At 42.1% G+C, this 16,565-nt stretch overlaps 1 protein-coding gene across 1 annotated transcript in view; it reads right to left on the bottom strand.

Annotated features, from left to right (window-relative positions):
• The window catches only part of LOC135532057 (serine/threonine-protein phosphatase 5-like), a 28,925-nt gene that overhangs the window by 6,930 nt on the left and 5,430 nt on the right, over positions 1-16,565 (bottom strand). The window contains exons 2-7 of the mRNA XM_064959705.1: positions 7,494-7,735; positions 3,993-4,140; positions 3,622-3,743; positions 2,554-2,619; positions 587-685; positions 204-309 (exon numbers count right to left, since the gene is read on the bottom strand). Of these exons, the coding sequence (XP_064815777.1) occupies positions 204-309; positions 587-685; positions 2,554-2,619; positions 3,622-3,743; positions 3,993-4,140; positions 7,494-7,735 (783 nt within the window). The remainder of the gene's footprint in view (positions 1-203; positions 310-586; positions 686-2,553; positions 2,620-3,621; positions 3,744-3,992; positions 4,141-7,493; positions 7,736-16,565) is intronic.

The following is a 16,565-nucleotide window of genomic DNA, read 5'->3' as shown; positions in this document are numbered from 1 at the left end:
CAACACAATTTACCCTTTTCTCCAATGGTTTGAATGGAGAATTGGGCTTCCTGGTAAAATGTTGACCAAGGTCGCAAAAGTAACCACGGGTGGCAGGGCTTTAGCGAAGGGTCCATTACACATAGGTAATATAAACATTAGTAAAGGAGGAAGACTGGCCACAGATATACAGTGCTCTTAACTTCCTCTGTGAGCCTACTGACCTCTGAGCAGGTAGAAGGAGTCCGGGAGGAGCAGCTTGAAGCCGAACAGAGTCAGAATGACCTCTAGGGAGAACGAACCACGGTCCACAAAGTCTCCATTAAACAGCTGTGTTCTATTGTTAAGGGTTATCATGTACATTTATTTGAATACAAACACCGCTTTACTGCACATGTCACCGCTTTACTGCACATGGCACCCCTTTACTGCACATGGCACCCCTTTACTGCACATGTCACCGCTTTACTGCACATGGCACCGCTTTACTGCACATGTCACCGCTTTACTGCACATGTCACCGCTTTACTGCACATGTCACCGCTTTACTGCACATGTCACCGCTTTACTGCACATGTCACCGCTTTACTGCGACTGAGCAGGATACATAGGGGTTGGTCTCGGAGGGTAAGCCGTTCAGCTCGAAGATGTTCAGAAGGTCGTAGAATTGTCCATGTGTGTCGCCACAAATGGTTATCTTCTCTGTCTGTTGGGGAGGAAACAGAACAGGTTTAGGCAAAGGGACATATGCTGAAGGGGACCACCAAGTGCTAACAGTCAGTATCTGGATAGCGTGTGAAATGCTTGATACTGTACCAACCAGCCTGACTCAGTCTACTGTACCTACCTACATTACCTGCTTGATAATGGATGTGATATCAACAGAGAAGTATATTTTCTGAGTGATTTAAATATTGACTGGTTTTCATCAAGCCGCACACTCAAGAGAAAGCTTCAAACTGTAGCTAGTGCCTGCAACCTGGTTCTGGTTGTCAGTCAACCTACCAGGGTAGTTACAAACAGCACAGGAATTAAATCATCAACATGTATTGATCCCATGTTTACTATAAAATTGCTTATCCCAATTACTAATAAGTATGCACCTATTAAGAAAATGACTGTAAAAACTTAAATCCCCTGCAAATTGAGAAATCATGTGACTAACCTGAATAAAAATGAAGAAACTACACTATGAAACAAAGATAAATGACAAAGAATGATAGTAAAAAGTTATGGTGCTCCTTAAATGAAATTTCAGGCAAAAAGGCAAACTCAGCTCCATCATTTATTGAATCAGATAGCTCACAAACCCAACTGATATTGCCAACTAATTTAATGTTTTTTTTTTGTTGTTGGCAAGATTAGCAAACTTAACCATGACATGACAGCAACAAATGCTGACACAACACATCCAAGTATATCTGACCAAATAATGAAAGACAAGAATTGTAATTTTGAAGTGTGGATTGGCAAGGTGGTGAAAAAAGTATTGTTGTCGATCACCAATGACAAGCCACCGGGACCTGACAACTTGGATGGAAAATTACTGAGGATAATAGTGGACGATATTGCCACAACTATTTCCCATATCTTCAACTTAATCCTACTAGAAAGTGTTTGCTCTCAGGCCTGGAGGGAAGTTAGTCATTCCGCAACCTAAGAATAGTGAAGCCCCCTTTACTGACTCAAATAGCCGACCAATCACCCTGTTAACAACCCTTACAAAAGTTTTGGAAAAAAAATAGTGTGACCTGTAAACAAATTGACTTTCAGCACGCTTATAGGGAAGGACTTTCAACAAGCACAGCACTTACACAAATGACTGATGATTGGCTGAGAGAAATTGATGATAAAAAGATTGTGGGGGCTGTTTTGTTAGACTTCAGTGCCGCTTTTGATATTATTGATCATAGTCTGCTGCTGGAAAAACCTGTGAGTTATGGCTTTACACCTCCTGCTATAATGTGGATAAAGAGTTACCTGTCTAACAGAACACAGAGGGTGTTCTTTAATGGAAGCCTCTCCAACATAATCCAGGTAGAATCAGGAGTTCCCCAGGGCAGCTGCCTAGGCCCCTTACTTTTTAAAATCTTCACTAACGACATGCCACTTGTATTTGTGAGATGCATTGACATGTTGAATGCACCGAGCTGTCTGTTTAAACTACTGGCACACAGCTCAGACACCCATACATACCCCACAAGACATGCCACCAGAGGTCTCGTCACAGTCCAAGTCCAGAACAGACTATGGGAGGTGCACAGTACTACCTAGAGCCATGACTACATGGAACTCTATTCCACATCAGGTAACTGATGCAGCAGTAGAATCAGATTAAAAAAACATTTAAAAATATATACCTTCTGGAACAGTGGGGACTGTGCACACACTTGGTATGTTGTGAATTCTGTAATGGAATGTTTTTTAAATTGTATAACTGCCTTTAATTTTGCCGGGACCGCAGGCAGAGTAGCTAATGTGGGATCAATGATAAATACAAATCTGACAATTGAAGGACTAGACAGGATGAAGAGCAATACCAAGAAGTCAACATACATCACACGGATGTCTCACCTCTTTTAACGTGATCTCAACTAGACTGGGTAGTTTGGACAAGAGCTCTTTGACTTGGATCAGAATCTAAAAGGAGAGATTTTATTAGTCAACACAAATACAGTATTATTATAGGTGTACCTGGTAACTACAGTAATATTATAGGTGTACCTGATAACTACAGTAATATTATAGGTGTACCTGATAACTACAGTAATATTATAGGTGTACCTGATAACTACAGTAATATTACAGTATTATTGTAGGTGTACCTGATAACTACAGTAATATTACAGTATTATTATAGGTGTACCTATAAGCACAGTAATATTACAGTATTATTGTAGGTGTACCTGATAACTACAGTAATATTACAGTATTATTATAGGTGTACCTATAAGCACAGTGATATGACAGTATAATTATAGGTGTACCTGATTAGCACAGTAATATCACTGTACTTATAGGTGTACCTGATTAGCAGTAATATTACAGTATAATTATAGGTGTACCTGATGAGTACACTAACATTACAGTATTATTATAAGTAGACGATAAGTACACTAATATTACAGTATTATTTAAGGTGTACCTGATAAGCACAGAAATATTACAGTATTATTGTAGGTGTACCTTATAACTACAGTAATATTACAGTATTATTATAAGTGTACCTGATAACTACAGTAATATTACAGTATTATTATAAGTGTACCTGATAACTACAGTAATATTACAGTATTATTATAAGTGTACCTGATAACTACAGTATTATTATAAGTGTACCTGATAACTACAGTAATACAGTATAATTATAGGTGTACCTGATGAGTACAGAAATATTACAGTATTATTATAGGTGTACCTGGTAACTACAGTAATATTATAGGTGTAGCCGATAACAACCGCAATATTACAGTATTATTATAAGTGTACCTGATAATTACAGTAATATTATAGGTGTACCTGATAACTACAGTAATAATACAGTATTATTATAAGTGTACCCAATAAATACACTAATATTACAGTATTATTATAAGTGTACCTGATAACTACACTAATATTACAGTATTATTTAAGGTGTACCTGATAAGCACACTTTCTGTGCAGTTTCTTCTGGTCTTTGAAGCACTCCATCATCTCTTTCATGAACCTCATCGTCACCTTTCCTTCTTCCAGCTTCGGTCCAGTGTACTCGTCCTCAATCACTGCATGGGTGGCACAATCAACCAAATGTATACAGCCCATTTTACAGCAACATTTGTCACCGAGTGTTTCACAGTAACTAAGTCTTGAAGATCTTCATTTCAAAAACACCACAATGTATACAGGCAGTAGTCCATTATCTAGACATTCAAATTGTATATATTATGAGATAAATATGATATATATATATATTTAAAAAAATATATAATCAAGTAATGAATCCTAAAATATAAAGACTACCAACTACTCACTCATGTTTTCTATGTCTAGGGAGTCCACGACCGATTTCTTCATCTCGTCGCTGGCGATGGCTCTCTCGAAGGCTTTCTGTTTCACGATCTTGTTGCACTCCTGGTATTTCATCTTAGCGTCCTTATCATTGGGTCGCACCCGCACTACCTAACCCCACAACACCAGGCAAACACACAGGACAAGGACTAGGGTCAGTCTCACACAAAACACTATCCTCGGTACCAGTACTACACAAGTGGTCAGTACCATGTCAGAAAAGTCAGTCCAAAATTCAAAGGAAAATAGATTTTACAGCCATGGTTTGGTCATAAATGAATACAAAACAGTTTTGATTTCTAGAAATAGTTAGTGCTTCTCTCCTCTCACTAAGACTTCAGTACTAGTAGAGATGGTTGCATCTGTGTAGAGCAATATGTCCATGACACCAATACTCTAAATTTGTCTCAGTGACAGCAGGCAGCTATCACTGTCAGTGATGTGGCACAGCCAGCCAGCCAGCCAGCTCCCTGTTGCCAGAGCCTTGGGGTGTTTATGTCAACATGGAACAAAGACCAGCTGTTTATAAATGACCCCCCTACCCCATTGACCGAATGTACATTTGAAGGGACAAACTTTTGATCGATTTACTGAACTGACCACAACTAAAACAGAATCTAACCCTGGCAGTACGCGACTGCCAAGTCATTACACTGTTCAAGGTAAACACATCTGCAAGACGTCATCTCGAACAGGACGACTTTCTAAATTGTGACAACAGCCCCACTATTGGCTCCTCCCTTGTGACAAGCCCACATTCTCCTCTTCTGTCCTCATCTTAGTAATAATACTACTGCTACATGGGCCTTATACAGCGCTGGTCAAACCCAGTCACCTGGTAGGACGTCACCTAGTGATTTAGGGGGCGGCAGGGTAGCCTAGTGGTTAGAGCGTTGGACTAGTAACTGGAAGGTAGTAAGTTCAAATCCCCGAGCTGACAAGGTACAAATCTGTTGTTCTGCCCCTGAACAGGCAGTTAACCCACTGTTCCTAGGCGGTCATTGAAAATAAGAATTTGTTCTTAACTGACTTGCCTCGTTAAATAAAAGGTAAAATAAATAAATAGTCACCTGTTTGTTTTTTTGCGACTAACTTTGTCTTATTTTTGTTGTGAGGGGTTCAGATCACAATTATATTATAAATAATTTTTAAAAAACACCAAAAAACTCAAATAAATACATTCGGTGTAGTCTATTCATACTCCTCCCTCCCCCATGGGCTCATGTTGTGGACCTACACTACCGTTCAAAAGTTTGAGATCACTTAGAAATGTCCTTGTTATTGGAAGAAAAGAAAAAATTTTGGTCCATTGAAATATCATCAAATTGATCAGAAATACAGTGCAGACATTGTTGATGTTGTAAATTATTATTGTAGCTGGAAACGGCAGATGTTTTATGGAATATCTACATAGGTGTACAGAGGCCCATTATCAGCAACCATCACTCCTGTGTTCCAATGGCACGTTGTTTTAGCTAATCCAAGTTTATCATTTTAAAAGGCTAATTGATCATTAGAAAACCCTTTTGCAATGTTGTTAGCACAGCTGAAAACTGTTGTTCTGATTAAAGAAGCAATAAAACTGGCCTTCTTTAGACTAATTGAGTATCTGGAGCATCAGCATTTGTGGGTTCGATTACAGGCTCAAAATGGCCAGAAACAAAGACCTTTCTTCTGAAACTCGTCAGTCTATTCTTGTTCTGAGACATGAAGGTTATTCCATGCGGGAAATTGCCAAGAAACTGAAGATCTCGTACAACGCTGTGTACTACAACCTTCACAGAACAGAGCAAACTGGCTCTAACCAGAATAGAAAGAGGAGTGGGAGGCCCCGGGGCACAACTGAGCAAGAGGACAAGTACATTAGAGTGTCTAGTTTGAGAAACAGACGCCTCACAAGTCCTCAACTGGCAACTTCATTAAATTGTACCCGCAAAACACCAGTCTCAATGTCAACAGTGAAGAGACAACCCTTAGGGCGGCAGGGTAGCCTAGTGGTTAGAGTGTTGGACTAGTAATCGAAAGGTTGCAAGTTCGAATCCCCGAGCTGACATGGTACAAATCTGTCGTTCTGCCCCTGAACAGGCAGTTAAACCCACTGTTCCTAGGCCGTCATTGAAAATAAGAATTTGTTCTTAACTGACTTGCCTAGTAAAATAAAAGGTAAAATAAATTTAAAAAACTCCGGGATGCTGGCCTTCTAGTCAGAGTTCCTCTGTCCAGTCTCAATGTCAACAGTGAAGAGGCGACTCCGGGATGCTGGCCTTCTAAGCAGAGGTCCTCTGTCCAGTGCCTGTGTTCTTTAACCCTTAAATCTTTTTCTTAATCTTTTTTTAATTTTTATTGGTCAGTCTGAGATAAGGCTTTTTCTTTGCATCTCTGCCAAGAAGGCTAGCATCCCGGGGTCACCTCTTCACTGATGACATTGAGACTGGACAGAGGAACTCTGACTAGAAGGCCAGCATCCCGGGGTCACCTCTTCACTGTTGACATTGAGACTGGACAGAGGAACTCTGACTAGAAGGCCAGCATCCCGGAGTTTTTAAAATTTATTTGACCTTTTATTTTACTAGGCAAGTCAGTTAAGAACAAATTCTTATTTTATGTATTTCAAATCAATTTGATGTTATTTTAGAATTGACAAATAAATGTGCTTTTCTTTAAAAAAAAAATTTTTTTAAAGAAGACATTTTTAAATGACCACAAATTTTTTGGAACGGTAGTGTATCTATGAAAAAAAACTAAGCATCATGAATAAGTCATCTTAAGTGTGTACGTTTGCTTGTGGGTCCAAGGTACACGTCGACAGTCAGCCTGGACATCGATACTCAATACAGATATTCAAACTACAACTCATGAATTTAAACATGGTTACATGAACTCCTAATAAGGTTGTTGTTGTTCTCTAATGAATGCTCTAGTGAGAGGACATTTGACCATACCATGTTTCCAATGCCGTTTGTTTCTGGAGTTTAAACGATCACAATTTGTTTTGGTAGAACTCTGTACATTTTTTTGTATCCAGAAGAATGACAAATACATTTATTATTATTTTTCAACCAATTCTGGACATTGGATTTGTCTGCGTCAAGACTAACATTTCACCTCCCTCCATTGTGGCTAAAGGATTAGAATGGAAATGTATTTGAACAATTATATTGGACAATTTAGCCACTACAGGAACTATTCCCATTTAAATCACCTGGGGATTTACAACCATGTCATCTTCCTAAAGAGTACCTTGAAGCTTCCTCTCCTGTCATCTTCCTAAGAGTACCTTGAAGCTTCACTTTCCTGTTATCTTCCTAAGAGTACCTTGAAGCTTCACTTTCCTGTCATCTTCCTAAGAGTACCTTGAAGCTTCACTTTCCTGTCATCTTCCTAAAGAGTACCTTGAAGCTTCCTCTCCTGTCATCTTGCGGAGTGTACCTTTAACTCTCCTGTCTAACCGTGTCCGGTCTTACCGTCTCGTAGTCTTTGAGTGCAGCCTTGAACTTGCCCAGGGCCATGTTGGACGTGGCTCGGCGATAGTAGCCCTTGATGTAGTTCTTGTCTATCTCCAGACACTTGGTGGCGTCGGCCAGAGCGTAGCCATAGCACTCTGTCCGCAGGTACGCCAGGCTGCGGTTGGAGAAGTAGATGGCGTTGGCCGGGTTGAGCTCCAACGCCTCCGTGTAGTATTTGATTGCATTGTCATAGTCTTTCTCTAGAAAACAACATCACATTCATTGTCATATGATTACTCTAGAAAAAACGTCACATTCATTGTCATATGATTACTCTAGAAAACAACATCACATTCATTGTCATATGATTACTCTAGAAGAAAACGTCACATTCATTGTCATATGATTACTCTAGAAAACAACATCACATTCATTGTCTCTAGAAAACAACATCACATTCATTGTCATATGATTACTCTAGAAAACAACATCACATTCATTGTCATATGATTACTCTAGAAAACGTCACATTCATTGTCATATGATTACTCTAGAAAACGTCACATTCATTGTCATATGATTACTCTAGAAAACATTCACTGTCATATGATTACACATTCATTGTCATATGATTACTCTAGAAAACGTCACATTCATTGTCATATGATTACTCTAGAAAACGTCACATTCATTGTCATAAGATTACTCTAGAAAACGTCACATTCACTGTCATAATTACTCTAGAAAACGTCACATTCATTGTCATATAATTACTCTAGAAAACAACGTCACATTCATTGTCATATGATTACTCTAGAAAACAATGTCACATTCATTGTCATATAATTACTCTAGAAAACATCACATTAATTGTCATATGATTACTCTAGAAAACAACGTCACATTCATTGTCATATATTACTCTAGAAAACATCACATTCATTGTCATATTTACTCTAGTCACATTCATTGTCATTACTCTAGAAAACATCACATTCATTGTCATATAATTACTCTTCACATTCACTGTCATATGATCACATTACTCTAGAAAAAAACATCACATTCATTGTCATATGATTACTCTAGAAAACATCACATTCATTGTCATATAATTACATCATATAATTACTCTAGAAAACATCACATTCATGTCATATAATTACTCTAGAAAACATCACATCACATTCATTGTCATATTCATTGTCATTAATTACTCTAGAAAACATCACATTCATTGTCATATAATTACTCTAGAAAACATCACATTCATTGTCATATGATTACTCTAGAAAACATCACATTCATTGTCATATGATTACTCTAGAAAACATCACATTCATTGTCATATGATTACTCTAGAAAACATCACATTCATTGTCATATGATTACTCTAGAAAACATCACATTCATTGTCATATGATTACTCTAGAAAACATCACATTCATTGTCATATGATTACTCTAGAAAACAACATCACATTCATTGTCATATAATTACTCTAGAAAACATCACATTCATTGTCATATGATTACTCTAGAAAACATCACATTCATTGTCATATCTAGAAAACATTTCATTGTCATATGATTACTAGAAAACATCCCATTCATTGTCATATGATTACTCTATCCCATTCATTGTCATATGATTACTCTAGAAAACATCATTCATTGTCATATGATTACATATTCATTGTCATATGATTACTCTAGAAAACATCCCATTCATTCATTGTCATATGATTACTCTAGAAAACAACATCACATTCATTGTCATAATTACTCTAGAAAACATCATTCATTGTCATATGATTACATCACATTCATTGTCATATGATTACTCTAGAAAACATCACATTCATTTCATTGTCATATGATTACTCTAGAAAACAACGTCACATTCATTGTCATATAATTACTCTAGAAAACGTCACATTCATTGTCATATGATTACTCTAGAAAACATCACATTCATTGTCATATGATTACTCTAGAAAACGTCACATTCATTGTCATATAATTACTCTAGAAAACATCACATTCATTGTCATATGATTACTCTAGAAAACAACATTGTCATAAAACTCTAGAAAACATCACATTCATTGTCATATGATTACAGAAAACAACATGTCATATGATTACTCTAGAAAACAACATCACATTCATTGTCATAATTACTCTAGAAAACATCACTTTCATTTAGATCAGAATCAGTTCCACTTACAAGGCTGTACAGCACTTTGAAATATCAGCTGATGTACGAAGGGCTATATAAATAAATTTGATTTGATATAGTGGACTTTCTCTCGAGTCACTCATTCGCTTCAATAATATGCATTCATTGGCTTATTGCCTATCAAGGAACGGGCTACTCAACGTGTCAAAGAAACCTGTGGCGTTGTCAATGGCGATATTGAGCAAAGTCATAGCATAACACAAGGTTCAAAGGTTGAACTCTAAAAATGTATGCCACTGGAGGACAAAACCACACATTGGGAAGTGTCTTTCCCTTAGCGGGTGGATTGATAGGCTAATTGATCAAGGGTTATCTTACCACTGCTGTGCTATGGAAGCGTTATGTTATCCTGGATTTCAAGTGCAATCCAACACATCGATGGGTTCCATAGCAGGATAACAGTGGCTACAATAACTAGCTACACCATGGAAACTCTAACCTGCAACTGTAGCGTATCAGGGTACTGTAGCGTAGTAGTATTTGTATTTATTATGGATCCCCATTGGCTGCTGCCAAGGCAAGCAATATTAAGGCAGTTTATACAATACATTCACACACCACAGACCAGCAGCGTCTGGTTGCTCCTCATTACACACCACAGACCAGCAGCGTCTGGTTGCTCCTCATTACACACCACAGACCAGCAGCGTCTGGTTGCTCCTCATTACACACCGCGGACCAACTAATATTCTTTACATCATCAACATAGGATTCACTACAAACTTCTTGTATGACCTCATACACTATATTAGGCCCAGCCTTTGGATCTTTGGTTTTCCTAGATATGGCTATTATATTGTGATCACTACATCCTATGGATTTGGATACTGCTTTAAAGCAAATATCTGCAGCATTAGTAAAGATGTGATCAATACATGTTGATGATTTTATTCCTGTGCTGTTTCTAACTACCCTGGTAGGTTGACTGATAACCTGAACCAGGTTGTAGGCACTGGTTACAGTTTGAAGCTTTCTCTTGAGTGGGCAGCTTGATGAGAGCCAGTCAATATTTAAATCACCCAGAAAATATACTTCTCTGTTGATATCTCATACATTATCAAGCATTTCACACGTTATCCAGATACTGACTGTTAGCACTTGGTGGTCTATAGCATTTTCCCACCAGAATGGGCTTTAGGTGAAGCAGATGAACCTGTAGCCATATTACTTCAACAGTATTTAAACATGAGATCCTCTCTAAGCTTTACAGGAATGTGGTTCTGAATATAGACCGCAACACCACCTCCGTTGGCATTTCGGTTTCAGAGATAGATGACATTCATATTCTGACTGTTACAAGCAAGTTATTGACTTCATGGACCTTGTTTCTTAGGCTACATGTGTTAAAATGGGCTATTTTTAGCACTTTTCTGGGTTGCTTGATTGTTTTTTAATGCTTTACTGGGAAGCTTATCAGAGGTAGACTTATTCGTGTTATTTACATTGGAGCCGATAGTGCAGGGTGAGATATATAAAGTGGTCTTCCTACTAGGGCACACCACCTAAGTGCTAACAGTGTAACTCTGGTTTATTGGCTCATGACTACTGCTTACAATAGCTGATCAACAGATATATTCAGTGCAATTAGGAGTACATAAATTATATTACTTGTGTTTACCAATGCCCCTAAGATCATGTACATTTGATGGTAGTCGTTTCCAGTCCAGTCCAGTTACCATGTTGTCAGCCGATGAGTCATCTTCCGCCCCCGCTCTCGCAGACTCTAGGGGTATTCTCGTATGTTGACTTTCTGTAGCTAAAGCGGGTGTTTCCAACATACTGTGAAGCATGGGAAACTACAGAAATGAGAAGCTAACCCATGACTGTCCCAGTGGGGTCTATTCCCTCCTGTCAGACGTCTCTCCGTGCCGCCACAAGGACTTTCCCCTGTTGTCAGCTGATCTTTCTCAGCAGTCACTGGACAAGTCCAGATATTCAGATTCCAAGAACACAGGATGAGATGTTACTATCCTTTGTGCAAGCACTTCCAAGAGTTAATGAACAGTGAGCCTGGTGAAATTTGGGGAGCGCATCGTCAGTAGTGTACCTTTGGTTCCTAGGGTGTTTCGGCCTTTCACACTATACACCCTCCCCAAAGGCGGCCAGCGACAGGGTGATCAATCCTACGCTTGCGTCCCATTCCCAATTAGTCATAGGAGTTGCCTTGTTGTTGATAGCCAACATCCCATGGGACTATGCATGGCAGGGGCGTCCTCCTCCCTGAGTCAAGCATTGTTTACCGCATACCTCCTGACCCTCTCACTTCGGGGCCCAGCTGGGGTCTTTCCTCTTCATCCAGAGCCACTGACTGCTGCCGCCTCTGATACAGCTTTGATTGCCGAACGCTGGCTCTGGCCCTTAATTCCCAGGTCTCTAAGCAGTCTGGTTGTAGATGTTGCCACAAAACCTCTGCAGCCCACCTCCACTGGTCGGACTTCTGTGTTCCAGCCATGATGCCGTGCTTCGGCATAGCGCAGATGTTTTCGCTCATAAGCCTCATCTACTGAGTTTTCCTAGGGTACTGTGAGCTCAATGATGACCTTATTGAGTGAACGGGACCAGAGCACCATGTCAGGTCTTAGGGTGGTGGTTGCGATCTCCGGAGGAAACACAAGTTGCCGGCCAATGTCAGCTAGCATTTTCCAGTCGCGGGCCAAGCGCAGCTGGTCTCGCTCTAATGGTGTAGAGACGCTCTTCGGTGGTTTAGCCCCTTCGCGGACAAAGTTTGTCCGTAAGGAGTGTGATGCTGCTGTGGGTGGTAGGGAGTTGGTGGCAGCTCGCTTGTCCTCCAGGGCGGACGCAATGTTTTTAAGGACTTGGTTGTGACGCCAAGTGTAGCATCCTTGGGTGAGGCTTGTTTTACACCCTGTGAGAATGTGCCTGAGGTTGGCTGGCATGGAACAGAGGGCACAGTCCGGATCTTCACCATACCATTGGTGAAGATTAACTGGTGTTGGAAGGACGTCATATGTTGCTCTGATTGAAAAGCTCAACCGCCTTGCTTCCATGGCCCACAGATCCTTCCAGCTGATCTTCCTCTTCTCCACACTGTCCCATCGAGTCCACTGTCCGTTTGGCAAGAGAGACTGCCTTGGCCCACCTTGCAGCCTCCTCCTGATGGCGTACTTCCTGCACTACCATCTTCCACCGCTCTGGTGCAGTGGCCTTACTCCAAGCAGCACGGCTAGTTAGCCCAAGTCTCCTCTCCCTTGCTGAACATGACCCACAATGTCAGCATGTCTGAGGGCTGCTGTTGCCTCCTGGACTGCTTTTCCTGGCCTCCATTTGCGCCCAGTTGCCAAGGTCGGCGCGTTGTTACTCACCACTGGGTCTCGAGATTCATTCAGTGTCATCTGGAGCCTGGTTTTTGCACACTTGAATTCCTCTGTTAGACTGGTGAGGGGCAGCTTGAGGACACCATCTCCATAGAGGCCTATGGTGGTAAGGCATCGTGGAACTCCGAGCCACTTCTTTAAGTAGCCTGTGATTAACTGAGCTGGTCCTGGATCATTTACCAGTCATTGGGGTAGGGATTAACTGAGCTGGTCCTGGATCATTTACCAGTCATTAGGGTAGGGATTAACTGAGCTGGTCCTGGATCATTTACCAGTCATTGGGGTAGGGATTAACTGAGCTGGTCCTGGATCATTTACCAGTCGTTGGGGTAGGGATTAACTGAGCTGGTCCTGGATCATTTACCAGTCATTGGGGTAGGGATTAACTGAGCTGGTCCTGGATCATTTACCAGTCATTGGGGTAGGGATTAACTGAGCTGGTCCTGGATCATTTACCAGTCATTGGGGTAGGGATTAACTGAGCTGGTCCTGGATCATTTACCAGTCATTGGGGTAGGGATTAACAGAGCTGGTCCTGGATCATTTACCAGTCAGTGGGGTAGGGATTAACAGAGCTGGTCCTGGATCATTTACCAGTCAGTGGGGTAGGGATTAACAGAGCTGGTCCTGGATCATTTACCAGTCATTGGGGTAGGGATTAACAGAGCTGGTCCTGGATCATTTACCAGTCATTGGGGTAGGGATTAACTGAGCTGGTCCTGGATCATTTACCAGTCATTGGGGTAGGGATTAACTGAGCTGGTCCTGGATCATTTACCAGTCAGTGGTAGGGATTAACTGAGCTGGTCCTGGATCATTTACCAGTCAGTGGGGTAGGGATTAACAGAGCTGGTCCTGGATCATTTACCAGTCAGTGGGGTAGGGATTAACAGAGCTGGTCCTGGATCATTTACCAGTCAGTGGGGTAGGGATTAACAGAGCTGGTCCTGGATCATTTCATTTACCAGTCAGTGGGGTAGGGATTAACAGAGCTGGTCCTGGATCATTTACCAGTCATTGGGGTAGGGATTAACTGAGCTGATCCTGGATCATTTACCAGTCATTGGGGTAGGGATTAACTGAGCTGGTCCTGGATCATTTACCAGTCAGTGGTACTGGTCATCATTTACCAGTCAGTGGGGTAGGGATTAACTGAGCTGGTCCTGGATCATTTACCAGTCATTGGGGTAGGGATTAACTGAGCTGGTCCTGGATCATTTACCAGTGGTCATCATTTACCAGTGGGGGGATAGGGATTAACAGAGCTGGTCCTGGATCATTTACCAGTCAGTGGGGTAGGGATTAACAGAGCTGGTCCTGGATCATTTACCAGTCAGTGGGGTAGGGATTAACAGAGCTGGTCCTGGATCATATAACAGAGCTGGTCCTGGATCGTTTACCAGTCAGTGGGATAGGGATTAACTGAGCTGGTCCTGGATCATTTACCAGTCAGTGGGGTAGGGATTAACAGAGCTGGTCCTGTCATTTCAACCAGTCAGCCTGGTGATCAATGTCAGTTGGATTAACAGAGCTGGTCCTGGAGCAAGATGATGGTCCTGGAAGTCATTGGGGTACTCCCTGTCATTTACCAGTCAGTGGTAGGGATTAACTGAGCTGGTCCTGGATCATTTTCCAGAAGGTGTCAACTGAGCTTATCAATCAGTGGGGTAGGGATTAACAAGTGATCTACAGTCAGAGCTTAACAGTGGTCTGGATTTAGCCAGATGTAGGGATTAATGCCCTGGATCTTTACCAGTCATTGGGGTAGGGATTAACTGAGCTGGTCCTGGATCATTTACCCGTCAGGGGTAGGGATTAACCCCTGGATCATTTACCAGTACTGGACCTGATCAATCAGATTAACAGGCTGGTCCTTTTTCATTTACCAGTCAGTGGGGTAGTCTTTGGATAATGCCAGTCAAATCTGAGTTCTTTTTACCAAATCAATTTTCAAATGTTCCAAGCTGGTCCTGGATCTTTACCTGATGGTAGTTTGACCCCACATGGACTATGATCATTTACCAGTCAGTGGGTTAGGGATTAACAGAGCTGGTCCTGGATCATTTACCAGTCAGTGTAGGATTAACAGAGCTGGTCCTGGATCATTTCATTTACCAGTCAGTGGGGTAGGGATTAACAGAGCTGGTCCTGGATCATTTACCAGTCATGGGGTAGGGATTAACTGACCCCATTTACAGTCATTGGGGTAGGATTAACTATGACAGTGTCAGCTCCCGGCATCTGTGGTAGAGCAGTCGGAAGCAGCCTTGTGATGTCCTGTACTCGTTCTCCTGGGTAGCACAGGGGTTTTGCCTTGGGGACCGAGATGTTTCTCACCATAGAGCTGCCTATGATGACAGCTGGTGAATAGGCCAGTCTCTCAGGTAGCCTTGCGGTCTGATGAGGCTGGGAGCTCCGAGGATCTGAACCCGAGGTAGAAGTCACCGGAGTAGGAGACAGAGCAGAGGACGAAGACGCAGGTACCTCCGGATCAGATCTGGATTGGGAAGCAATCACGGACGAAGGCGCCGGAACTTCTTGATCAGATCTGGATTGGGAAGCCACCACGGACGTTTACCAGTCAGTGGTAGGGATTAACGCTGGTCCTGGATCCTTTTCCACTCTTGTTTCAACGCAGCCTTGAAATGCTTGGATCAGATCTGGATTGGGAAGCCACCATCGGACGAAGTAGTCGCCAGATGAACCTCTTGATCAGATCTGGATTGATTGGAAGCCACCACGGACGAAGGCGCCGGAACCTCCGGATCAGATCTGGATTGGGAAGCCACCACGGACGAAGGCGCCGGAACCTCTTGATCAGATCTGGATTGGGAAGCCACCACGGACGAAGGCGCCGGAACCTCCGGATCAGATCTGGATTGGGAAGCCACCACGGACGAAGGCGCCGGAACCTCTTGATCCAGGGCAGCAAAGCTGTTTCTGGTCTGTGTCAGTTCCGGGCTCAACATCTCCATGGAGACCCCCGTTGCCAGAGGACGCTTTCTCCGACTTCCACGGTGAGTGGCGTACCTCCATGGCTGGTTGGTTGGGTCGAGATCAGCTCCGTTCTCCTGGGAAGGGCGAGACCCCTTCGGGGATGGAACCCTGCCTAGAACCGGCCAATCAGCTGTGGGGAGCCGACACGGCGGCGAAACCTCCACCAGACCAGAGCGGCGTGCGGCTACTGGGGCGGAAGAAAAATAAAACGTAGGTGGGCGTGGGTTCCCCAGTAGTTAATGTAGGTTTGCTACATTGCTTGTTAAGAGTAGCTACTTCGCTCCTGTAGTCCTCCACAAGCAAGCAATTGCTAAATTGAAAGTCAACTCGGTCCACACCGTCCCGGAACAAAGCAAAACAAACACAGCTCCTGCAACGATGGAAGCATTCAATAGCTGCCTACATTTGACACTGCGGAGCCAGCTAATCTAGCTCGTCTTTCTGGCAGGATCCCGGGACAGATCATGTTTCAGCGTTCGACAGCGTTTAACAACAAAGATACGTAGCGCCCTGATGA

This window comes from Oncorhynchus masou, unplaced genomic scaffold (assembly GCF_036934945.1).
Source record: "Oncorhynchus masou masou isolate Uvic2021 unplaced genomic scaffold, UVic_Omas_1.1 unplaced_scaffold_1705, whole genome shotgun sequence".
In the NCBI taxonomy this organism is placed as follows: Eukaryota; Metazoa; Chordata; class Actinopteri; order Salmoniformes; family Salmonidae; genus Oncorhynchus; species Oncorhynchus masou.
Note: the sequence above shows the minus strand (reverse complement) of the source record. Positions and strands in the feature narration are given on the sequence as shown.